Source organism: Manis pentadactyla, chromosome 3, assembly GCF_030020395.1.
Source record: "Manis pentadactyla isolate mManPen7 chromosome 3, mManPen7.hap1, whole genome shotgun sequence".
NCBI classification, from domain to species: Eukaryota; Metazoa; Chordata; class Mammalia; order Pholidota; family Manidae; genus Manis; species Manis pentadactyla.
Window position 1 is genome coordinate 134,407,888 of NC_080021.1, and position 26,866 is coordinate 134,434,753.

General features: G+C 40.5%; 1 protein-coding gene across 14 annotated transcripts in view; it reads left to right on the forward strand.

Moving 5' to 3' along the window:
• The window catches only part of CDC14B (cell division cycle 14B), a 122,279-nt gene that overhangs the window by 74,545 nt on the left and 20,868 nt on the right, over nt 1-26,866 (forward strand). For all 14 annotated transcript variants that reach the window (XR_008996469.1, XR_008996471.1, XM_036904416.2 and 11 more), the window contains 7 exons: nt 7,947-8,013; nt 10,110-10,172; nt 12,838-12,925; nt 13,227-13,457; nt 24,967-25,105; nt 25,271-25,430; nt 26,208-26,305. Coding sequence is in view for 12 of the 14 variants with exons in the window: in XM_036904416.2 (XP_036760311.2) it covers nt 7,947-8,013; nt 10,110-10,172; nt 12,838-12,925; nt 13,227-13,457; nt 24,967-25,105; nt 25,271-25,430; nt 26,208-26,305 (846 nt within the window). In the remaining 2 variants the exon portion in view is untranslated. The remainder of the gene's footprint in view (nt 1-7,946; nt 8,014-10,109; nt 10,173-12,837; nt 12,926-13,226; nt 13,458-24,966; nt 25,106-25,270; nt 25,431-26,207; nt 26,306-26,866) is intronic.

Consider the following 26,866-nt stretch of genomic DNA (forward strand, 5'->3'; position numbering starts at 1 on the left):
AAAAATCCACTAATCTTATGTGTGCAACACACACAGTAAACTTTTTTTTTTAATATCATCAGTGTACAATTACTTGAACAACATTATGGTTACTAGACTCCTCCTATTATCAAGTCCCCCCCACATAGCCCATTACAGTCACTGTCCATCAGTGTAGTAAGATGCTAGAATCATTACTTGGCTTCTCTGTATATACTGTCTTTCCCGTGTCCCACCCCCACTACATTATGTGTGCTAATTGTAATGCCCCTTTTTCCCCTTATCCCTCCCTTCCCACCCATCCTCCCCAGTCCCTTTCCCTTTGGTAACTGTTAGCCCATTCTTGGGTTCTGTAAGTCTGCTGCTGTTTTGTTTCTTCAGTTTTTTCTTTGTTCTTATACTCCACAGATGAGTGAAATCATTTGGTATTTGTTTTTCTCCGCCTGGCTTATTTCACTGAGCATAATACCCTCTAGCTCCATCCATGTTGTTGCAAATAGTAGGATTTTTTTTCTTATGGCTGAATAATATTCCATTGTGTGTGTATGTACCACCTCTTCTTTATCCATTCATCTACTGATGGACACTTGGGTTGCCTCCATTTCTTGGCTATTGTAAATAGTGCTGCGATAAACATAGGGGTGCATATGTCTTTTTCAAACTGGGAATCTGCATTCTTAGGGTAAATTCCTAGAAGTGGAATTCCTGGGTCAAATGGTATTTCTATTTTGAGCTTTTTGAGGAACCTCCATACTTCTTTCCACAATGGTTGAACTAGTTTACATTCCCACCAGCAGTGTAGGAGGGTTCCCCTTTCTCCACAACCTCGGCAACATTTGTTGTTGTTTGTCTTTTGGTTAAATAACAGTGGGGAGAGTGGGCATCCCTGTCTAGTTCCCGATCTCAGCGGAAATGCTTTCAGCTTCTCGCTATTCAATATAATGTTGGCTGTGGGTTTTTCATAGATGGCCTTTATTATGTTGAGGTACTTGCCCTCTATTCCCATTTTGCTGAGAGTTTTTATCATGAATGGATGTTGAACTTTGTCAAATGCTTTTTCAGCATCTATGGAGATGATCATGTGGTTTTTGTCTTTCTTTTTGTTGATGTGGTGGATGATATTGATGGACTTTCGAATGTTGTGCCATCCTTGCATCCCTGGGATGAATCCCACTTGGTCATGGTGTACGATGGTTTTGATGTATTTTTGAATTCGGTTTGCTAAAATTTTGTTGAGTATTTTTGTGTCTACGTTCATCAGGGATATTGGTCTATAGTTTTCTTTTTTGGTGGTGTCTTTGCCTGGTTTTGGTATTAGGGTGATGTTAGCTTCATAGAATGAGTTTGGGAGTATCCCCTCCTCTTCTATTTCTTGGAAAACTTTAAGGAGAATGGGTATTATGTCTTCCCTGTATGTCTGATAAAATTCCGAGGTAAATCCATCTGGCCCGGGGGTTTTGTTCTTTGGTAGTTTTTTGATTACCGCTTCAATTTCGTTGCTGGTAATTGGTCTGTTTAGATTTTCTGTTTCTTTTTGGGTCAGTCTTGGAAGGTTGTATTTTTCTAGGAAGTTGTCCATTTCTCCTAGGTTTCCCAGCTTGTTAGCATATAGGTTTTCATAGTAGTCTCTAATAATTCTTTGTATTTCTGCGGGATCTGTTGTGATTTTTCCTTTCTCATTTATGATACTGTTGATTTGTGTTGACTCTCTTTTCCTCTTAATAAGTCTGGCTAGAGGCTTATCTATTTTGTTTATTTTCTCGAAGAACCAGCTCTTGGTTTCATTGATTTTTGCTATTGTTTTATTCTTCTCAATTTTATTTATTTCTTCTCTGATCTTTATTATGTCCCTCCTTCTGCTGACCTTAGGCCTCATTTGTTCTTCTTTTTCCAATTTTGATAGTTGTGACATTAGACCGTTCATTTGGGATTGCTCTTCCTTTTTTAAATATGCTTGGAGTGCTATATACTTTCCTCTTAAGACTGCTTTTGCTGCGTCCCACAGAAGTTGGGGCTTAGTGTTGTTGTTGTCATTTGTTTCCATATATTGCTGGATCTCCATTTTGATTTGGTCATTGATCCATTGATTATTTAGGAGCGTGTTGTTTAGCCTCCATGTGTTTGTGAGCCTTTTTGCTTTCTTTGAACAGTTTATTTCTAGTTTAATGCCTTTGTGGTCTGAAAAGTTGGTTGGTAGGATTTCAATCTTTTGGAATTTACTGAGGCTCTTTTTGTGTCCTAGTATGTGGTCTATTCTGGAGAATGTTCCATGTGCACTTGAGAAGAACGTGTATCCTGTTGCTTTTGGATGTAGAGTTCTGTAGATGTCTATTAGGTCCATCTGTTCTAGTGTGTTGTTCAGTGCCTCTGTGTCCTTACTTATTTTCTGTCTGGTGGATCTGTCCTTTGGAGTGAGTGGTGTGTTGAAGTCTCCTAGAATGAATGCATTGCATTCTATTTCCTCCTTTAGTTCTGTTAATATTTGTTTCAGGTATGTTGGTGCTCCTGTATTGGGTGCATATATATTTATAATGGTTATATCCTCTTGATGGACTGAGCCCTTTATCATTATGTAATGTCCTTCTTTGTCTTTTGTTACTTTCTTTATTTTGAAGTCTGTTTTGTCTGATACCAGAATTGCAACACCTGCTTTCTTCTCTCTGTTGTTTGCTTGAAATATCTTTTTCCATCCCTTGACTTTAAGTCTGTGCGCGTCTTTGGGTTTGAGGTGAGTCTCTTGTAAGCAGCATATGGATGGATCTTGCTTTTTTATCCATTCTATTACTCTGTGTCTTTTGATTGGTGCATTCAGTCCATTTACATTTAGGGTGATTATTGAAAGGTATGAATTTATTGCCATTGCAGGCTTTAAGTTTGTGGTTACCAAAGGTTTAGGGTTAGCTTCTTTACTGTCTTACTGTCTAACTTAACTCGCTTGTTGAGCTATTATAAACACAATCTGATGATTCTTTATTTCTCTCCCTTCTTATTCCTCCTCCTCCCTTCTTCATATGTTGGGTGTTTTGTTGTGTGCTCTTTTTAGGAGTGCTCCCATCTAGAGCAGTCCCTGTAGGATGCCCTGTAGAGGTGGTTTGTGGGAGGCAAATTCCCTCAACTTTTGCTTGTCTGGGAATTGTTTAATCCCTCCTTCATATTTAAATGATATTCGTGCTGGATACAGTAGTCTTGGTTCGAGGCCCTTCTGTTTCATTGCATTAAGTATATCATGCCATTCTCTTCTGGCCTGTAGGGTTTCTGTTGAGAAGTCTGATGATAGCCTGATGGGTTTTCCTTTGTAGGTAACCTTTTTTTTCTCTCTGGCTGCTTGTAATACTTTGTCCTTGTCTTTGATCTTTGCCATTTTAATTATTATGTGTCTTGGTGTTGCCCTCCTTGGATCCCTTGTCATGGGAGTTCTGTGTACCTCTGTGGTCTGAGAGGCCATTTCTTCCCCTAGTTTGGGGAAATTTTCAGCAATTATTTCTTCAAAGACATTTTCTATCCCCTTTTCTCTCTCTACTTCTTCTGGAATGCCTATGATTCTTAAATTATTTCTTTTATATTGATCACTCAGCTCTCTTAAAATTCTTTCATTCCTGGAGATCCTTTTATCTCTCTCTGCATCAGCTTCTCTGCGTTCCTGTTCTCTGTTTTCTAGTCCATTAATGGTCTCTTGCATCTCGTCCATTCTGTTTTGAAGTCCTTCCAGAGCTTGTTTTATTTCTGAATTCTCCTTCCTTAGTTCTTGCATATTTCTCTGCAAGTCCATCAGCATGGTTATGACTTTTGTTTTGAATTCTTTTTCAGGTAGACTGGCTAAATCTATCTCCCCAGATTCCTTCTCAGGGGAAGATGTAGCAGATGCCGAAGCTGTCTGGGTTAGTCTTGTCTGAATCATATTTTTTTGCCTTTTCATGTTGACAGGTGCTATTGACTGTCAGCTGGGAGGGCCAAAATTTTCACTTACTACTGGCCTTTCTTTACTGGGGCAACTGCGACCCCTAGTGGCTTGTGTTGGGTAATTGCGTGTAGAGTGGGTCTTTGTGTCTTGCCTGGCCGGAAGGGAGAAATTTCCCTTTCTGTGGGCGGAATTTGTCTCAGGCTGCTTCTCTGCTTTCGCAGCGCCCGGTGGGGTGATGGATGGGGGGGCTGCTTGACTGTTTGCCTCCGTGAGGGGTCTCAGAGCTGTTGCCCAGGGGGTTAGTGCACCCGGTTTTCCCTGTAATTTCCAGCTGCTGTACTGTGACCTGGGTTGTTTCCGTCAAGCTGTTAAGTCCCTGTCCCTTTAAGACTTTCAAAAAAGCCCCCGCTTTTCTTTGTCACAGGGGCATCAGCTTCAGCACCCGCTCTGAGGTCTACCCCCTGTTCTCCCAGTATCCAGGGCCCCCTGGGCATATACTGTGTCTGCGCTCTGGCCCGGATGGCTGGGGCTGGGTGTTCGGCAGTCCTGGGCTCCGTCTCCCTCCCGCTCTGCCTATTGTTCTCCCGCCGGGAGCTGGGGGGAGGGGCGCTCGGGTCCCGCAGGGCCGGGGCTTGTATCTTACCCCCTTCGCGAGGCGCTGGGTTCTCGCTGGTGTAGCTGCAGTCTGGCCACTGTCCTGCGTCTTCTGGTCTCTCTTTTAGGGCTAGTTGTGTTTGTTGTATTTTCAAAAGTATATATGTTTTTGGGAGGAGATTCCCACTGTCCTACTCACGCCGCCATGTTGGCTCCGCCCTGTTGTTTGTCTTTTGGATGTTGGCCATCCTAACTGGTATGAGGTGGTATCTCATTGTGGTTTTAATTTGCATTTCTCTGATGATTAGCAATGTGGAACATCGTTTCGTGTGCCTGTTGGCTATCTGAATTTCTTCTTCGGAGAGGTGTCTGTTTGGATCCTCTGCCCATTTTTTAATTGGCTTATTTGCTTTTTGTTTGTTGAGGTGCATGAGCTCTTTATAAAATTTGGATGTCCACCCATTACCAGATATGTCATTTATGAATATATTCTCCCATACTGTAGGATGTCTTTTTGTTCTACTGATGGTATCCTTTGCTGTACAGAAGCTTTTAAGTTTGATATAGTCCCACTTGTTCATTTTTGCTTTTGTTTCCCTTGCCTGGAGAGATATGTTCAAGAAGTTGCTCATGTTTATGTCCAAGAGATTTTTGCCTTTATTTTTTTCTATGAGTTTTATTGTTTCATGACTTATATTGAGGTCTTTGATGCATTTTGAGTTTACTTTTGTGTGTGGGGCTAGACAGTGATCCAGTTTCATTCTCTTACATGTAGCTGTCCAGTTTTCCAACACTAGCTGTTGAAGAAGCTGTCATTTCCCGATTGTATATCCATGGCTCCTTTATTGTATAGTAATTGACCATATATGCTTGGGTTTATATCTGGGCTCTCTATTCTGTTCCAGTGGTCTATGGGTCTGTTCTTGCAGCACAGTAAACTTTTATATGTAGCTACCATCCAGGTTAGACTCAGGAGCATCACCAGCACCCCTGACGAGGCTCTTCAGCTTCTTTTCAATCAGTAGCCACTCCCCAAGTAACCACTGCTGTGACTTCTGCCACTGTGGATCCATTTTCCTTGCCTTTGAACATCACAAGTGGGACTGTGCAGTATATGCATTCTGCAGAGTTGGGACCCACCTGCATAATGTCTGCAAGACTTGCCTGTGTTGTGTCAGGAGCTGGTCCTCTTACTGCTTCGGTTCCATTCTGTGAATGTCCCACAACTTATTTGCTTGTCGGCTTTTTGCTGGATGCCTGGGTTATTTGCAATGTTTGGCTATTGGAAATACAAGGTGTTGTGGAAGCTGTTATTTTTCTAAACTAGTATTTGGCATTGTTTTGCAGTGTCTGAGTAGTGCTCCTTCCCTGAGCCTTGCCAGCTTTTCTAAGTTTGTTAGGTGATCTTGGTGACAAGGTCCCCCACCCTACACGGGCCTACTTAACATCCAGATTCATAGCTGCTCTTCTGTCTAACCTGAGTGCTTGGGGTTGGGGAGGTGCGGGTGTGTTTAAAGTTGGAGGTGTTCATGAAATAAACATGAGTGAATAAACAAAGCTTCTTGTTGTCTGTTTAGATAGTGTGAGTTTGAGACTGAATTTTAGCTGAGCCTGGATCCAGGCTTGTCGAACCGTCACTGACTAGAGCAGGGCTTGGCCTGCAGTCGGTTCTTAAAAAGTATGCATTGAGTAAATGCATCAAGTCATAAGACTGAATTGATATGCCTTTAACTTGGTTGGAAAAGAATGATCAGGTTAAGAAGATAGTTAAAGCTGAGAAGACAAGGTTAAAAGCATTGGGGTGTAATTTGAAAGTTCTCCCTGTTTCCACTGGTAATTTTTATTTTGGTTCAGGTAAACTACTTCATTGGCTTACCTCAGCTTCTCTATAAAATGTTTCTTTATTCCATGAAAAAAGTGTTCCTGCATAGTATGTATTCACATTGATTCTGTAGGTCAGTGGTTCTCAAACGTAACGATGTGTCACAGTTGTCTGGAGGGCCTGTTAGAACAAAGCTGGTCGGCTCCACCCTGGCGCTTCTGATGGAGGTCTAGCGTGAAGCCCGAGAACGGGCATCTTGGTGCAGGTGAGGCCAATGCCCCCAGGGACATGGCCTGACAGCTGCCACAGGCCATGTTTTCCTCCGTCCTGTCAATGGCCAATCAGCTACTGGCAAAGCCTCTTCTAGGCTGGATTGACACCCTTTTTAGCTTAGAACAGCTTTTAAATTCAGAATAAAATAGGGAGCAAAAAAGGCATGTTGTAAGACCTTGTGTCCGGTTCTCATGAGGCTAACATACCTTAGCTGTTCGAGCCAGCGCAGACAGTCATCTAAAATGGTGTAGCTAAAAAGGATGCCTTTTTCCCCCTTGGCAGTTAATGTTGCTTTAAGAGTCTGTTAAGGTTTGTGTAAGAATTGAAAATTATAAAGGGCAGTTTAATTTTTCAGGTAAGTAATACTATAATACTATAACTTGTCGGTGAAAACCTAACCAGGGCAAGTGATTAATGATGGCTTCAGTGGCTGCCTGGTTCCACACAGGTACCATTCACATAGGCATGCCTAGAATGATCCCAGTTAAATTAATTTTTATCTTGTCTAATTCCAAAGGTTTTCAGTGTGTAATGGGTCAAGGTAGCCAAAGAGGAGAAGTAGGTGCGTGTGGAGAAGTGCCTTACATTAATGAACAAAATCTTAACTGATACTGAGAGATTTATAGTGAGATCACTGCTAGTTGCCATGCATCTTTGGGTGGACTTACCTGTAAACTGCTGTAGTGCTTTCCCGGGGGCAGAGGAGCTCTACTAAAGGTAGTTGAGTCCTTAGGTCCTGTGGCTTTATGGGCACTGTTGTCCTTTAAGAGTCAGAATTAAGTTATCTAGTTAAATTATTAAAACTTGTAAAATGATATATAATGACAGGAGCAAAGTGCTCTTTAGCTCAGACCTAGTATTTCAAATATTACCTTGTTTCCCAATTTTTTTTTTCTCCATGGATGGAGACAAATGCATGTGCATACTTACGCACACACACACAGTATACAGAATCAAAAAGCAGTCTTTGTTTCCTGGTAACAGTTTGATGTGGTATTTTTTGGTTTGAAGAAGTTCAAATGGCTTGCCCTTCTGTGGGGAGAGGTACATACTATTGATTAGTTGACCTTAAGGCACTTTTGAAGCTTAGCCATCAAAACCAGAAATGATCTACAGAGAGACGTGGAATTTAGGAAGTGGTCATTATTGATCCACAGGCATAAAGTAGTATCTACTGAAGTAGGTAGAAACTGCAGTGATATCTGTAATAGCGTCATATTCTTCATATACAGAGCAAAAGGCAAGAATTCTTTCTTTCAAGACTGATCCTGTGTGCATGTTTGACGTTAAATTCTTGTCAGCTTGTTGTTGAGGTAAAGTACACTGCAGTTAATTAAATTAACTGAGCCTGTGTCCCTTGTCCTTTTGGGATTTCAGAGATGCCGCCTATGGGAGCTGCAGTTTCTTTATTACACTTCTCGACTGTTTCCATGCGGTGCAGAAGGTGAGTGGCCCAGAGGGCGTGCCTGGTGTTGGAAAAAGAAATCTCAGTCCTGGGAAGACTAGGCCTTCTTTCCCAAAGGTCTTCCAGGATCTGTGTGATGTTAGAGGCACCCCATTTCCCCAAACTGATGTTAGAATAACACCAAACCAGAAAACAGTTTATTCTGCTCTGAGTGTTTCTCTGCATGAGTTGAGGGGAGGAGCCACTTGAACAGCCCGGGACAGTAAGAGACAGTCACTAAGTGATTGGATTCTAGAGCCAGCTTGGTTTTGAGTATTATGATCTCAAAGAAAAATAAACAGTAAGTAGATTTCTGGTTTCCATGTTCTCTTTGATTTATGTACTTTATGGGTCTTATACCCACCGATCATTTTTATAACAGATGTTTCCATAACAGAAACATCAAGCACTTTGTATGTTCAGGGCATTCAGTTTCTAGTTCAGCAGAAGAATTTGAATAGCCCCTTAGTTTGTTACTCAATGGGCCCCTCCTGCTTGGTCCAAGGGATTTAAAACTCACCCTGTTCATACCCAGGGCTGCTTGGAGCTTGACTCCAGGACACACCCTTTGCATCACCTGAATGAAAGGGATCCCCTGGAGCGGGGTGATGGAGCAGGCCCTGGTTATGACGTCCCCTCATGCATATTTCTAGAATGGCAGGGAGCACAGGTGAATGGTGAATCAGTAGTTCATGGGTCACAGAAGCCTTCTACAACATCTCAAGTTCTGTGTGATTTGGGTTTTCAGAGGCCAGAAGAACCCAGGTTTACTTTCTTGGGCAATGAAACATGGTGGCTTTCTGAGAATTTTGACAGAAACTGGATGAATTAAAATGATAGGACTAATTAGTATAGTGTACTGTCTTGGTATAGTAATGTTCTATAGCAGTTTCTATTTTTGTCTTGGCTTATTTTTTTTAAACAGATACTATAACCAAAGTCTAATTAGCAGGAGCTATATAGGCCAAAGATTGTTCTTTTCATGCTCTATTCAATTTTATTCATGAGTCAACAGCTTCTGATTTTTTCAGTTTAAGCATTTTTTATTTGTGACTGATTTTGAATATTATTGCATGTCTGAAACACAAACATAATATGTCCTAATTTTAGTGCTGCTTCTGAATAGTATCTGTGAAATCCAAAGGAGAGTAGATATTGCCTGAAACTACATTTTATTGTGGCAGGAACATCTCTCGTCCAAATATCATGAGATGTATTGAGTATTGAATTCAAAGAAAGAAAGTTGGTCATGGGTTTGGGCTTGGAATTAGAACTTAAGTAACTATGTTTTCTAAACAGGGCTTTCTGTTTGTTATTGTAGCCTTATTTTTCATTCATGTTTCAATAGTTCATGTGTTGAAGACTGGGTTTACAGAGTCACCCCTTTTGAACTAAGAATACCTTGTTGATCAAGAATTCTTGCTTTTCCATACTGTCTGGCGCAGTGAACAGGGAGAAAGAACGCATCTCAGAGGCCACCAGCTCGTCCGTGTCTTAGAATATAGATGCTCTGCTTATTTCACTTAATGCAGCCCAGAGGGAGGCTGCAGAGAAGAACAGAAAATTTATGTATTTTTTTCTTAATGAGAAGAAATTTTCCCCCTCACAATATTGAATATTAGTATTGATTTCTGGGCTGTCTTTAGGGAATAGTAATCCTTAATTCAAGACTGTACAGAAGAATTTCACAGTGAAGATATTTATGGAATGTGTGGGATTTGTTTGGGGTAAACTAACCTATGGTTTCTCCTTTTTATTTGTTTAGGGACCATGTGGTGTGCGTTATATTTGAAGCCTGAGTGGTGTTGATCTAATAAGTTAGTAGGGTTACCTGGAAGGCTTGATTATTTAGCTCTGCATGATTAGAATGGTTGATGCAGAAAAATAACCAAATCTCATTAAAATATTGTTGTAACTTATTTTTCAGATAATGGAAGCATTTAAAAGACATAGCCCATCTCCTCTGAAAACTATTCAGTGGAACATAATCTAAATATAATAATGTTTTTTTGGGTGCCTCCTGATGTTTCTTATTAGGAAATTGGTAATTGTTTTATTTGCACCTTTGTTCTTAAAAGCTTTCCTTTGGATTTTAGGCACTGCACTATGGCTTCCTTAATTTCAACTCATTTAACCTTGATGAATATGAACATTATGAAGTAAGTTTTCAAGGATATCACATTTAACTTTTTAATTCATGTTTTACTTACAGAAATAACCTTGTTGAATTTAGGTGTGTATAAAGTAGGAAAGTCAAGTCCTTATCCTCTTACCCATTCCTGAAGTCCAGTTCTTGGTGGTGATTTCTGCATTTGCTGCACCTCTGCAGAGTGTGAGTGCTCCTTAATGCTTGCTTCAGGTTTTTAGTATTAATGACTTTCTGTAGTGATTAAATGAGGTAATGTTAGTAATGCCCTTACCAAAGGATCTGATGAGGTGAATAGTCATTATACATCTACCTACCTCTGGAATATGTCTGTTTTATCATAACCTTTTGCTTATATGGAGTCAGCACACTTCTCGTTGCAAATGACAGAAAGTAAACACAAATGGCTTACATGAGAAAAGGAAAATGTATTGACTTACATAAATAAAAAGTCCAGGAGCAGATATAACTGAATGCATAACCAATTCCAGTACTCAGACACTTACCGGCCAGAAATTGGGCTAAAGCTTAATTAAACTTTGTTCCCAGGCCAGCCCTCCCCAGATAGTGGTCGCCAGCAGCTTGTTTTACCTGCTCAGCAAACTCATCAGAAAAAAGCATTTATGGCTCCAGCCAAAGGGCCATTCATCAGAAAAGAGAGTTTATAGATCATGCCCTTAGCCCTGAACAAGGCTGTGTTCCTGGCATGCCTAGGGGTGGGTGGGTGAGGATACTCAGGCCATCCCAGGAGCTGGAGCTCCGATCAGCCCTATCAAACCATGTATACCAAAGAGAGAGAGTGAGAAAGTGTCCAAGCAGGCAGATGTCCTCTACATTTTTTAATGCAGTGGGGTTTTCCTGCGGTTTTTTAGAGAAAGCAATTTGATTCTGCCATTCCACCCTCCAAGTAGATGAGTCAGATGCTGTCTCTGCTAAAGGTCTTTTTGGCCGACAATACATGTAGTATCATGTTATCCTGCTATAGTTACCTGAATAGATACTCTAATAATGGAGGGTGCCATAACTTTAGGCCACAGTATCTTGAGTCCTCAGATAACTGTTCTTTCACAATCAAATTCTAAAGTAACTGTTTTTTTAAACTCTTAGGTATAATGAACTGTTGCACTGATGAATTGGGTTGAGTTAGGATCCACGGTATTTGGATGTACCAAAGATATAAAAAGCATACTGTGCAGTTCATTAGGTCCAGCCCTATCTTTACTCCTTGGCAGTATGTATTACATTATCATCTTAAACTGCTGAATATAATTAATTATAAAAACCATTTTTTGGTGCTTGTCCTTACAAAGTTAAATATTTAAAATAAACTATTCTTTACGTTGCTGTCCTTTATGCTTACTAGGGAAGAATATTGGTGCTAATTGCCTTCTGCTCACTAATGAAGAAATTGTGGCATTGTGGGGAGTAGTAGCGTCACCCACAAGTGGTGTTTACTTTCAGTGAGATTGTGTGGAAACAGGGAACTGTGTAGGTTGCCGCAGACGATGGGTAGTTGTGTTTAGTTCCTACAGTGTATTTAGAAAGTTTGGACTGGTGTCCTTCATTGACTGCATGATGCCCATTTTATCTTGTTTTAACATCTCTGAATTCAGGAGGAATCTATGATGCCTATGTCTCAATGAAATCTCACCACAAGGTTCTCATTAAAAACTCCAGATTTCTGGTTTTTCTTTAAAGTTGGAACAAGGGACACACATGTCTTCCTTTCCTGTGTGGGCCTTGTTGCCTGGAGCGCAGCTTACCAATTCTCCTCGCTGATAATTAAGACAAGTAAACAGGTTCTGCGTTACCTGCCTGGCCTGTAGGTGTTCAAGCACCCCTCAGCCTATTCCTTACTTAGTGTCCTGCACATGTGTCACAGTACACACCCTGATTACAAAGCTAATCTTGTTTCTGTCACTTGTTCTCTCCTTCACTCTCAGGTGCCTTCTGCTTCCTGCTTAAGTCTGTGTGTATCCATTTCTGTTAACTGTGAATTGTGTTTACGTTTCAGCAGTCCAAAGGACTTAGTAACAGGAAGTGTTTTAAATTTCAGTTTATATTCGTGTTTGTTTGCTAGAGACATACTGTGATTGCAGTAGACTTGAAATTTCAGGTTTCCTGGTGGGCTTAGTGAAAATCTTTATTAAATAAATTTAATATAAAATTACTATTTATTAAATAGCTAGCCAAATGATGGGAAGGTGTCTCTGGAAATATCTGTCTATAAGCCAGGAACTTAAATATATATTTTTTTTCTCTGAGTGCAGGAGTCAAGATTGCTCATATTGGAAGCCAGGGAAACAGGGAAAGCCGGGGAGTTTCTAGATCCCTCATAATAGAAAAGTTTGTTTTTCTTATTAATTAACAGCAATTATTTGAGGATTTACTCAGGTAAAATAACCAAAGTACTGAGGTATATTTTGGGTAGCAGCAGGCAGTTCTGTTTTCCAAAGGCTGACTGCCCTCACAGAGAAACTCTTAAAAGAAAGTTAACTAATTATTTCCTGGGAATACTGAGAGGAAGCTAAACTTTAGCTTCTAAATTGTGGTCATTTATAAACAGCTTTTGTGCTAAAGCAAATGGATTTGAAGTCCTTCAGATGCTCAGTATTGAGAAAGGGATATGGAGAGGAAATTATATCTAAAAACTAATTGTGCTGGTCTTCCCTTTGCAGAAAGCAGAAAATGGAGATTTAAATTGGATAATACCAGACCGATTTATTGCCTTCTGTGGTCCTCACTCAAGAACCAGGCTTGAAAGTGGTATGTGAAAATAGAAAATACATGACGAGTACAGTTTTGGTATTAAAAATATCCATCCTGTAGTTTCTTTTGAAAGAGGCTGAAGGCTTAAACTGAGCTTCTGTGTTGATGATTTACCTATACTGGGCCATTTTATTATGTTATTCTGCCTGGACTTTAACTTTTGTGTGTACTTTTTTACACGTATAATCAAATGGGTATTCAGTCCCCAGGCCAGATACTCTTTCCACCCAGTTGCAGGTAGAATTGTTATCCATTGTTTTCTTATTGCTTTTTTCATCTGGTGTATTTCTTCATGTAGGTTACCACCAACATTCTCCAGAGGCTTATATTCCATATTTTAAGACTCACAACATCACTACTGTTATTCGCCTGAATAAAAGGATGTATGATGCCAAACGCTTTACGAACGCTGGTTTCGATCACTATGACCTTTTCTTTGCGGATGGCAGCACCCCCACAGATTCGATAGTCAAAGAATTTCTGGATATTTGTGAAAATGCCGAAGGTGCCATTGCAGTACATTGCAAAGGTATGTCTCTAAGGTTGGTTAAATACTGGTGAATGTTAGTGGACTCAAACACAGAGAACAGACTGGAGGTGGCCATGGGAGGAACGGGAGGAGGGGGGCGCAATAGGTGAAGGGGAAAAATCAGTGAGATCGCTTGGTATCTTGATGGGGGTGAAGGTTTACACATGTATACATGTGTCAAAATCCATCAAGCTGTACACTAAGATTTGTGCATTTTATTGTATGTACCTCAATAGAAACAATTTTTAGTTACTAAGGAAAAAATAGTGAAATTTAAAAGCTAAAAAAAGAATAAACATGTATGTGTAATTATATAGAAACATGCCATGTTCATTTACCTTATGTGCCAGAACACATGAAGCTGACTTTCTTTCTTTCTTAAAGAATGCCTTCTTTTTTGGTCAGTTACTTGTTTCTTAGAACTACTTTATTGAGGTGTAATTGACATGAAAAACCTGTACCTGTAAAGAATGCTTTTTTAAAAATTAAGGTATCATTGATATACACTCTTATGAATGTTTCACAAAAAAAACAATGTGGTTACTATATTCACCCTTATTATCGAGTTACCCCCCATGCCCCATTGCAGTCACTGTCCTTCAGTGTAGTAAGATGCCATAGAGTCCCTATTTGTCTTCTCTGAGCTACACTGTCTTCCCTGTGACCCCACACACACCAATCATGATACCCCACAATCCCCTTCTCCCTCCCTCCCTCTCCTCCCACCCTGCCCCACCCCTCCCCTTTGGTAACCACTAGTCTTGGAGTCTGTGAGTCTGCTGCTGTTTTGTTCCTTCAGTTTTGCTTCATTGCTATACTCCACAAATGAGGGAAATCATTTGGTACTTGTCTTTCTCTGCCTGACTTAATTCACTGAGCATAATACCCTCTAGCTCCATCCATGTTGTTGCAAATGGTAGGATTTGTTTCTTTCTTATGGCCGAATAATATTCCATTGTGTATATGTACCACCTCTTCTTTATCTATTCATCAACTGATGGACACTTAGGTTGCTTCCATATCTTGGCTATTGTAAATAGCTCTGCAATAAATATAGGGGTACATATGTCTTTTTGAATCTGAGAAGTTGTTTTCTTTGGGTAACTTCCTAGGAGTGGAATTCCCGGGTCAAATGGTATTTCTATTTTTAGTTTTTTGAGGAACCTCCATATTGCTTTCCTCAATTGTTGAACTAGCTTACATTCCCACCAGCAGTGTAGGAGGCATCCCCTTTCTCTGCATTCTCGCCAGCATTTGTTGTTCCTAGTCTTCTCTATGTTGGCCATCCTAACTGGTGTGAGGTGATACCTCATTGTGGTTTTAATTTGCATTTCCCTGATAATTAGTGATGTGGAGCATCTTTTCATGTGCCTGTTGGCCATCTGAATTTCTTCTTTGGAGAAGTGTCTGTTCCTATTCTCCGCCCATTTTTTAATCGGGTTATTTGCTTTTTGGGTGTTGAGGCATGTGAGTTCTTTATATATATTTGGATGTTAACCCCTTGTCAGATATGCCATTTACAAATATATTCTCCCATACCGTAAGACACCTTTTTGTTCTGCTGATTGTATCCTTTGCTGTACAGAATCTTTTTAGCTTGATGAAGTCCCATTTGTTCATTTTTTTATTTTGTTTCCCTTGCCTGAGGAGATGTGTTCAGGAAAAAGTTGCTCATGTTTATATTCAAGAGAGTTTTGCTTATGTTTTCTTCTAAGAGTTTTATAGATTCATGACTTACATTCAAGTCTTTGATCCATTTTGAGCTTACTTTTGTATATGGGATTAGACAATAATCCAGTTTCATTCTTTTGCATGTAGCTGTCCAGTTTTGCCAACACCAGCTGTTGAAGAGGCTGTCATTTCCCCATTGTATTATATCCATGGCTCCTTTATTGTATATTAATTGATCATATATGCTTGGGTTTATATCTGGGCTGTCTAGTCTGTTCCATTTATCTATGGGTCTGTTCTTGTGCCAGTACCAAATTGTCTTGATTACTGTGGCTTTGTAGTAGAGCTTGATGTCAGGGAGCGTAATTCCCCCTGCTTTATTCTTTTTTCTCAGGATTGGTTTGGCTATTCGGGGTCTTTTGTGGTTCCATATGAATTTTAGAACTATTCTCTCTAGTTTGTTGAAGAATACTGTTGGGATTTTGATAGGGATTGCATTGAATCTGTAGATTGCTTTAGGCAGGATGACCATTTTGACATTTTAATTCCTCCTACCCATGAGTACAGGATGTGTTTCCATTTATTAGTATCTCGTTTAATTTCTCATGAATGCCTTGTACTTTTCAGACTATGGGTCTTTTACTTCCTTGGTTAGGTTTATTCCTAGGTATTTTATTCTTTTTGATGCAACTGTGATTGGAATTGTTTTCCCGATTTATCTCTCTGATAGTTCATCGTTAGTATATAGGAATGCAACAGATTTCTGTGTATTAATTTTGTATCCTGCAACTTTGTTGAATTCAGATATTAGATCTAGTAGTTTTATTTGGAGTAGATTCTTTAGGGATTTTTATGTACTATATCATGTCATCTGCAAATAGTGACAGTTTAACTTCTTCCTTGCCAGTCTGGATGCCTTTTATTTCTTTGTGTTGTCTGATTGCCGTGGCTATGACCTCCAGAACTATGTTGAATAAAAATGGGGAGAGTGGCATCCTTGTCTTGTTACCGATCTTAAAGGAAAAACTTTCAGCTTCTCGCTGTTAAGTATGATGTTGGCTGTCGGTTTGTCATATATGGCCTTTATTATGTTGAGGTATTTGCCCTCTATGCCCATTTTGTTGAGAGTTTTTATCATGAATGTATGTTGAATTTTGTCGAATGCTTTTTCAGCATCTATGGAGGTGATCATGTGGTTTTTGTTGATGTGGTTGATGATGTTGATGGATTTTCGAATATTGTACCATCCTTGCATCCCTGGAATAAATCCTACTTGATCATGATGGATGATCTTTTTGATGTATTTTTGAATTCGGTATGCTAATATTTTGTTGAGTATTTTTGCATCTGTGTTCATCAGGGATATTGGTCTGTAATTTTCTTTTTTTGTGGTGTCTTTGCCTGGTTTTGGTATTAAAGTGATGTTGGCCTCATAGAATGAGTTTGGAAGTATTCCCTCCTCTTCTACTTTTTGGAAAACTTTAAGGAGAATGGGTATTAGGTCTTCACTAAATGTTTGATAAAATTCAGCACTGATACCATCTGGTCCAGAGGTTTTCTTCTTAGGTAGTTTTTTGATTACCAATTCAATTTTGTTGCTGATAATTGGTTTATTCAGATTTTCCATTTCTTCCTGGGTCAGCCTTGGAAGGTTTTATTTTTCTAGAAAGTTGTCCATTTCTTCTAGGTTATGCAGTTTGTTACCATATAATTTTTCATAGTATTCTCTCATAATTCTTTGTATTTCTGTGGTGTCTGTAGTGATTTTTTCCTTTCTTATATCTGATTCTGTTTATATGTGTAGACTCTTTTTTTTTCTTGATAAGGCTGGCTAGGGGTTTATCTATTTTGTTTATTTTCTCAAAGAACCAGCACCTGCTTTCATTGATTCTTTTGACTGTTTCATTCTTCTCAATTTTATTTATTTCTGCTTTAATCTTTATTATGTCCCTCCTTCGACTGACTTTGGGCCTCATTTGTTCTTCTTTTTCTGGTTTCATTAATTGTAAGTTTGGAATGTTCATATGGGATTGTTCTTCTTTCCTGAGGTAGGCCTGTATTGCTATATACTTCCATCTTAGCACAGCCTTTGCTGTGTCCCACAGATTTTGTGGTGTTGAATTGTTGTCATTTGTTTCCATATATTGCTTGATCTCTGTTTTTATTTGGTCATTGATCCATTGGTTATTTAGGAGCATGTTACTAAGCCTCCACGTGTTTGTGGGCTTTTTGTTTTCTTTGTGTAATTTATTCTAGTTTCATACCTTTGTGGTCTGAGAAGCTGGTTGGTACAATTTTAGTCCTTTTGAATTTACTGAGGCTCTTTTTTGTGGCCTAGTATATGATCTGTTCTTGAAAATGTTCCATGTGCACTTGAGAAGAATGTATCCTGTTGCTTTTGGATGAAGTGTTCTGTAGATGTTTGTTAGGTCCATCTGTTCTAATACATTGTTCAGTGCCTCTGTCTCCTTACTTATTTTCTGTCTGGTTGATCTGTCCTTTGGAGTGAGTGGAGTATTGAAATCTCCTAGAATGAATGCATTACATTCTATTTCCCCCTTTTATTCTGTTAGTACTTGTATCACTTATGTAGGTGATCCTTTGTTGGGTGCATAGATATTTATAATAGTTAATCTTCTTGTTGGACTGACCCCTTCATCATTATGTAATGTCCTTCTTTGTCTCTTGTTACTTTCTTTGTTTTGAAGTCTATTTTGTCTCATACAAGTACTGCAGCTACTACTTTTTACTCCCTAAAAGTTACATGAAATATCTTTTTCCATCCCTTCACTTTCAGTCTGTGTATGTCTTTGGGTTTGAAGTGAGTCACTTGTAGGCAGGATATAGATGGATTTTGTTTTTTATTCATTCAGTGACTCTGTCTTTTGATTGGTACATTCAGACCATTTACATTTCGGGTTATTATCGATAGGTATGTATTTATTGCCATTGCAGTCTTTAGATCTGTGGTTACTAAAGGTTCAAGGGTAATTCCCATAGTATCTAACACTCTAATTTAACTCACTTAACTCACTTAGTATGGTATTACAAACACAACCTCAAGGTTCTTTTTTTCCCCTCATTTTTCTTCCTCGTCCATTCTTTATATATTAAATATCATATTCTGTACTCTTTGTCTATCCCTTGATTGACTTTGGGGGTGGTTGATTGATTTTGCATCTGCTTAGTAATTAATTGTTCTACTTTCTTTACTGTGGGTTTATTTCCCCTGGTGACAGCTATTTAGCCTTAGGAACACTTCCATCTATAGCAGTCCCTCCAAAATGCACTGTATGGGTGGTTTGTGGGAGGTAAATTCTCTCAGAGTTTGCTTATCTGAAAATTGTTTAATCCCTCCTTCAAATTTAAATGATAATCTTGCTGGATAGAGTATTCTTGGCTCAAGGCCCTTCTGTTCCATTGCATTAAATATATTGTGCCCCTCTCTTCTGGGCTTGGTTAGGTTTATTCCTAGGTATTTTCTATCCCTTTTTCTCTCTGTTCTTCTTCTGGTATCCCTATAATGCGAATATTGTTCCATTTGGATTGGTCACACAGTTCTCTCAATATTTTTTCATTCCTAGAGATGTTTTTTTCTGTCTGTGCCTCAGCTTCTTTGTATTCCTCTTCTATAATTTCTCTTCCATTTACCATGTCTTCTAGTACATTTAATCTGCTTTTAAATCCCTCCATTGTACATTTCATTTCAGATATGGAATTTCTTAATAATTAAATCTCTGTCCTAAATTTGCCCCTGTGTTCTTGAACATTTTTCTGTACCTCCATGAGCATGTTTATAATTTTTATTTTGAACTCTGTTTCAGGAAGATTGGTGAATTCAGTTCCACTTGGGCCTTTTTCTGGTGTTTGTGAGGTTTTTGATCTGACCAGGTTCCTTTGGCGTTTCATATTTGTATGTGGTGCCCTCTAGTGCCCAGAAACTCCAGTCTCTGGAGCTGCTCAGCCCCTGGACTGATGTTGGGGTTGCAAGGGAGTGGCACTGGTGCCTGGGGGGAGGAATGAGCTGTTTCCTGCTTCCCGGCTGCTATGCCTGTCTTCACTGTCGAACCAGTGGGCCGAGCACACAGGTGTAAGCCTCTGTGCTTTGTATCTGCAGCTGCCGTAGGCGGGACCTCCCTCTGACTGGCCTGTTGCCAGGGCAAGGACTGCCAGTTTGCTAGCTGGTGCTGGCCAGCTAAGAGGAAGGTGCAGCAGGCTGTGTATCACAGTGGGGGGTCCTTGGAGCTAAGTATCCAGCCAGGGGAATGGAGCATGTGAAGCTCCCGAAAGTTTCCGACCTGCTTGGCAGAATGCGTCCTGCCAGCCTTTTCCACCTAGCCCTTCTCCCATGCAGCAAGCTCTGGGCAACCCCGCCCCCTCAGCAGCCCTCTTGCTGCTAGGAAGCCTGTCATACCGCCCGCCTTTCCTTTGTCACAGAGGAGCTGATGTGGATCCCTGTGTTCCACAAATGGCTGGAATCTCAGTCTCCAAGTATTCCATCTGTCGTAGGTTTCCAACCCCACTATTCTCCAAAGCACCATGCAGTGTAGGTTTGTGGTCCCAAAGCAGATCTCCAGAGTTGGGTGTTCAACATTCGTAGGCTTCCACCCCCTCCCCATTCTGTTTCTCTTCCTTCTGCTGGTGAGCTGGGGAGGGGGAAGGGCTGGGGTCCCACCAGATCAAGGCTTTGGTATGTTGCCGTTTCGTGAGTTCCGCTCTTTTCTACGGGTATATGCAGTCTGGCTCAGCCTTTTTACATGTTACTCTTTTAGGATTAATTGTATTAACTATATTTCCGTGTTCTATGTGGTTTTGGGAGGAGTTCTCTGTCTCACCTCTCACACCGCCATCTTGAATCTCTAAAGAACGCTTTTAAAAAACCCTGATGTCATATGAAAAGTATAGTAAATTAAATTGTATTCATAAGTACCTCACAAAGGCTTATCACGTTGAAATGCATTCACTTCTTACCAGGTATCTGTTCAGTTCCCGCTGTTTGGTAGGTTCTACCATGTCAGTGAGCAAAGCAGATGCTCCGAGTTTGTCTTTGTGGAGTTTATATTCTAAGAAGTTGCTGTATTTTTAGCAACTAAAACAGTGCCTGGCACTTAATAAATATTGAATGAATGGTGATTGTGTAGGAACACACTGTGAATATGCTAGGATTTATTTAACTTTTCTCCTTTTGTTAGTTGATTAAGAAGACAAAGAATATTTTTTTGTTAAGAAAAATCCAACATTAGTAAAAAGCAAACAAACAAACAAACATTGGGAATAGCCAAAATTTAATTTCCCAAGTTAGCACGTTACAAGATTCAAATGCCTGTTTTCCACCGAAAGAATCACATAAAAAAATCCCAAGAAAGTGTAAATCAAATCTAAGGGAAAAAAATGAGTAAGAGAAACTTCCTGAGAGAAACCAGGTAATGGACTTAGTAGACAAATATATTAAAACAACAGTCTTCAAAGATACTTAAGGAGCTAAAAGACAAATGTGGACAAAGTGAAGAAAACAGTGTAACAAAATGGAAATATCAGATAGTAAATAGGGAACTAAAAAGAATTTCTAGAACTGAAGTGTACAGTAGCTGAAGTGAAACTATGCTGGTGAGATTCAAAAGTAGATATGAGCAGGCAGAGGAAAGAATCGGTGAACTTGAATATAGGATAGTTGAAATGATCAAGTATGAGGAATGGAAAGAAAAAGGATTGGAAAGTAAACCAAACCCAAGGGAACCTCTGTGACCTTAAAGCAAACCAGTGTATGGAGGTAGGAGTCCCAAAGGGAGAAGGGAGAGAAAGGAGATGAGGAATTACTTGAAGAAGTAATGACTGAAAACTTTCCAGATTTGATTAAAGACATGAATGTGCGCATCAAAGAACTTAACATGCTGCAAGCAGGGTAAATTCAAGAGACCCACACCAAGGTGCATTACAGTCCATCAGTCTAAAGGTAGAGACAAAGAGAATCTTGAGAGCAACAGGGAGAATCAACTTAACCACATACAAGGGATGCCAGTAAGGTTATAAGCAAATTTCTCACCAGAAACCTTGGAGGCCAGAGGGTTGTACATTCAAAGTGCTGAAGGGAAAAAACTGTCAACCACAAATCCTGTACCTGGCAAAACTGTCAACAATGAGGGAGAATTTAAGAAATCCCCAGTTAACTAGAAGCCAAGGGAGTTCGTTATCACTAGGCCTGCCCTGCAAGCAGTACCGAGCCAGGGTTGAATGAAAGGACAATTGACCATAACTTGAAGCCGTATGAAGAAATCAGGATCTCTGGTAAAAGTAAATACAGGGACCACTCTAGGGGCTGGGAGGATTGTAACTTCAGTTGTAAAGTTTCCAGTCAAACAAGAGAGATTGGAAGAATGGCTTAAAAATAAAAGATAATCTAACTATATAATGCCTAAAAGAGGCTCGGTTTAGATCCAAAGACACAAATAGTGTGAAAGTGAGAGGAAAGTGAAAGATACTTGATGTAAAATAGTAACCAAACGAGAGCAGAGGTGATTATACTAATATCAGATAAAACAGACTTTAAATCAAAAAAGATTACAAGAGACAAAAAAAGGACATTATGCATTAATAAAGGGTTCAGTCCATCATGAAGATATAACAGTTATAAACATGTTACATTCCTAATAACAGACATTCAAAATATAGGAAGGAAACATTGTCAGAATTCAAGGGAAAAATAAACAGTTGTATGGTAATGGTTGGAAATTTCAATTTCCCATTTTTAAGAATGGATAGAACAACCAGCCAGAAGATAAGGAAATGGAGGGCTTGAACAATAGAATAAACCAACTACATCTAGCAGACACATACAGAATGCTCTGTTCCCCAACAGAAGACATATTTGTCCCACATACACACAGAACAGGGTGCTGGTGGTTGTGCTGACACTGGTTACTGCCGTCAAACCGCACACTTAAAAGCGGTGAAAACAATCTCTAGAAACTGACTCAAGAAACACACACCTTAGGAGTTACCTGATAAAGAATTTTAAAAGGCTGTCTTAAAAGTGTTCAGTGAGCTAAAAGGAAATGTGGAGAAGTAAATGAGATCTGGAAAATGATGCATGAACAAAAATAGTGAAAGTGGTAAATTTTGTCTTTTTTTTTTTTTACTGTAATTTAAAAAACAACAAAAGCGAACATTTGTTATATTGGACATTATGAATATTGGCTATTCCTTTTTTCATTGTAATAAGCAATTGAGGTGAGTCTCAGCTGAGGTGCTCATTTGGGGTATATTGGCCCAGGGGATGCTGGGCGTTGTCTGAAGACAATTTTGGTTTTTAAAACTTAGGGGGAGGGTGCTATGGGCATCCAGTGAGTGGAGGTCAGGGATGTTCCTAAACATCTTAAAGTGTGCAGGACAGCCCCACAACACAGAATTAGGCAGCCCTGATGTGAGTAGCACTAAGGTTGAGAAATCCTAAAGTTGACAGAATGACCAGTTAAAAACCCAAGGAGGACTGATTGATACGATTAGATCTTGGTTTTAGGCATAAACAACAGAAGTTTATCTTCTCAGAGTTGTGGGGGCTAGAAGTCCGAGCTCAAGGTGCTGGTGGGATTTCTGGTGAGGCTGCTTCTCCTGACTTGCAGACAGCTGCCTGCTCGTGGTCCTCTGTGTGCACTCCTGTCCCTTCCTCCTCTTACAAGGACACCACCAGTTTGGATCAGGTGCCTCCCCCACATGACCTCAGCTCAGCTTCACCTCCATACACAGGTCCTCTTTCAGGGACAGTCACAGTGGGAGTTAGACTTAAATGTAGGGGCTTGGGGGCACCCAGTTCAGGCAACAATCTCCTGCTCTCCAGTCACCCAGTACTCACATCTTCACCTGTAAAATAATCCACCCCATCCCAACAGCTGCAAAAGTCTTCCCCCATTCCTGCAGCAGTTCCGAGTCCAAGGTCTCATCTAAATGTCGCCTAACTAGGTACAGATGACACTCCAGATACAGTTCTTCCTGAGCCACGGTCCCTCCCCACCTGTCAACCTGTGAAACTGGACAGTTTATGTGCTTCTGAAATGCAAGACTGGACAGGCATGGGAATAGACACTCCCAGTACAACTGAGAGATGGGAAAGAGAGGGGTGGCATGCCCCACAATCTAAGACCTAGCAGGGCAAATGCCATTAGATCATAAGGCTCAGGAATAGTGCTATCTGGTGCCATTCTCTGTTTGAGGCCCACTGGGTGGCCTCCCACCCCCACAGTCATGGGCCCTGCCCCAAGAAGCTGAGGAGTAGAAGGCCTTGTCCCCCAGGCCTGCGGTGGCACTGGTGGTCCTGCCAACCGGCATCACCCGTGTAGCCATGCTTCCCTTTTCTTGACACAGGAGGCATGTTGAGTCCACAGAATCCTAGCAGTTCAGAAGCCTGCATTTATTTCATCTGTATCTGTTCCTGTAGTCTAGGCTGTGTGCTGGTATGATCCACCACCATTTCTGGCCTCTGTTGAGATGTCTGCTTAAATCCATGGATAATCTCTATGGAATTGGTTTTCTGGCTATGTTCTTGGTGTTCTCACCAGGGCATGCTTTCTCACTTCTTTCAATTTGGATAGGCCTAGAATTTTCTAAATTTTTAGTTTCTGGTTCTTTTTTTGCTTAATAAATTCCTTTCTCAATGTATCTCTCTCCTGTCACATTTTACTATAATCAGCAAAGAGAAACCAGGCAACACCAACAACACTTTGCTTACAAATCTCTTTGGCTAAACACCCAAGGTTGTCACAAGTCCCATCTTCCGTAAGGCTCTGAGACACAGTTCAGTCACGTCTTCTGCCACTTGCAGTGAGGATTGCCTTTCTTCTGGTTTCCAGTAACACATTCCTTATTTCTGTCTGTGCCAGAAATACTGTTACTGTCCATATTCCTTCAACAGCCCCTTCACGGCACTCTCAGCTTCTTCTAGTGTGGACCTTGAAACTCTTAGCATCCTTGACAATCGCAGTCCTAAAGCCACTCCCATATTGTTGCAATAGCAGTCTGCTTCACGGCGTCCAGTTCTTGTCAGTGAAGGCTTTCCAGGGAGGCAGAGACAGACAGAACCAGTAAGACGTGTATCTACAAAGATTTCTTTAAATAATTGACTCAAATGAACATGGAGTCTGGCAGGCACCGAATCACAGTGTGGGCAGGCAGGAGATGCAGGAGAGCCAGTGGTAGAGATGATCAGAAGACAGTCTGCTGGGGAGGCCAGTCTGTTCGTTCTGTGCAGACCTTCAGGTGATTGGAAGAGGCCCACCCACATTTTGGAGAACAATCTGCTTATTCAAAGTCCACCAGTTTGTGTCAATCCTATTCAAATAACGCATGCCAGGTTGACATGTAAAAATAACCATCCCAGGAGGTAATGAGAGATGAGAGTAAAGGAGGACAGCAGTAGAGTAAAAAGAAATCTGTATGAAAATGGATATAACAGTAGAAAAACTGTTGGCTGAGGGAGAAAGTACAAGATTTTAAGCTTGTGTTTTTGGAAAGATGATGGTACCATTTATGGAAAACTCAGTAGAAAACACTGTACTTCTTCAGAATTATCACTTAGAAAGTGATTTTCCATTTTGGCTACATCATAGACTTACCTGGGGTATTTTGGGGATCACTTGTGTCCAGTCTAGATCGTGTACTACTTTAAGTTAGAGTTCTGGAGGTGAGACCCGGTATTTTTTTAAACTCTCCAGGTGATTGCATCCAGACTTGAGAACCCTGTAGAGGGAAGCAGAATCATGGGAATCCTTTTAAAAAAAATTCTACATACCCAACAAAATTCTGGAGTGCTTGAGACCAGGGCTCACTGGCTTGTTTGTTTTCCTAGCTGGCCTTGGACGAACGGGCACTCTGATTGCCTGCTACATCATGAAGCACTACAGGATGACGGCCGCTGAGACCATCGCGTGGGTCAGAATCTGTAGACCTGGATCGGTGATCGGGCCTCAGCAGCAGTTTCTGGTGATGTAAGTAGACGGAGAGCTTGTGTGACTGACACACGGGTCTGGAAGGTGAGGGGAAGGAGTAGTTTTCTTAGTCTCCAGGAAGAACACATAGTTTAATAGGGGAAAGTTGTTCATGTGTATCTTCCTGGAAAGCTGTGTCTTGATGTTGTTATCTAAATGCTCTAGGAAACAGACGAGCCTCTGGTTGGAAGGTGACTATTTTCGTCAAAAGTTAAGGGGTCAGGAGAATGGAAAACACAGAGTCGCTGTCTCAAAACTCCTCTTGGCTGTTGATGACATTTCAATCAGTGGGGTCAAGAATCAAGACAAGCAGGAACCTGAACTGGTAACTGAGCTGCCCCCACCATGCTAGTGTCATGGCTGTAGATGCTTTTGGGCACTGTAGGGAATGGAGAGGTTGTAGATCAGAATAATAAAGCACATTTCAAGGGATTATCATCACAATTTTTTCATAGTTACAGAGCCCTCTCTAGGAACTTTTTACTCAAACCTAACACTCTTCCCCTTATGTGAGTCTGGTTTCCTTTGTGTGGTCGATGTGTTTATGCTTGTGAGGTCCTTCATAAACCTTTTATGCTGTACAGTTTCTGCAACAAGGCTGTGTCCATGGAACTAGTTGTTTTACTTACTAAGCACTGGTGGAGAAAAGAGGCGTGTGACGTAGGCTCTTGCAGTGGACCGGGAAGCTCCCTCTCCCCTGCCTTTGCCCCTTTTGGGACAGCTGATTTAGGGAACCAGTTGGCAAATGGAAAACCTTAAAAAAAAAAGTTCAGGGGGTAGCCGTACCCTATTAAGTGGTGGTAAGAAGATTATGAAATTTTTAAAAAAGATTGTTTTAAATACTGAAAACCCATTAAACCTCTTCACTGTCAGGATGTTTTATAGCAAGAGTGCTGTTGGGTTCTGTGTCTGAGAGAGTCAACGTTAAGCTGTTTTGAAACATGACCTGTAGCTTTGTTTCCAAAGCAAAATATTTTAAAGATAGCCAGGAAGGCGAAGTGTGCATTTGTATGTGTCTGTGTACATAATGTAGCTGCTATGCTGTTTTTGCATCCATGAGCCCAACTTAAATCATTAGCTCACTGTTTCTTTACTTACACAGTACAGTGACGATGACGAAGTCAGTAGCATGACACAAGGGGACAGACTTCGGGCCCTGAAAAGCAGAAGACAATCGAAACCAAACGCTCTTCCCCTCACGTGAGTCTTGTTTCCTTTGTGTGGTCAATGGTATTTAGCGTGTGAGGTCCTTCATGAACCTTTTTCGCTGTACACTTTCTGCGTAGTTGCATGCCCATTATGCCACTTTGAAATGATTCTTCACGTAATTTAAAATCTAGGGGTGTTACCTAAGAAGCTCTTAGCTCTCCTTTGTTTATCTCCACCCCTTATTGTAAGCTCACTAGTCTATATAGACAGAAAAGTAATATTAGGGATGCTTTTTCTCCGTGGATAGTCGCCATGTGACACCCTCAAGAGAGTGACAGCAGATGTAAATTGCAGAATAATGGATTTGCCCATAGTTACTGAAATTGTGAGTTTCAGTTCACTACCATATTGCAGATAGTATGGTTTGATATTGCAGAATTAATCAGTGGTAACACAGTGGCTTAATGTCATTACTTTAGGGTGACAGTGATTAAATATTTTTGGTATTAAATGTTTGAGGAATCATTTGAAGTTACAGAAGAGGGCTTAGCATGGGCATAGGAAATTTTATAGTTACTAAGTGTGTGTGTGTCCTCTTGGGCTTGGCTTGTG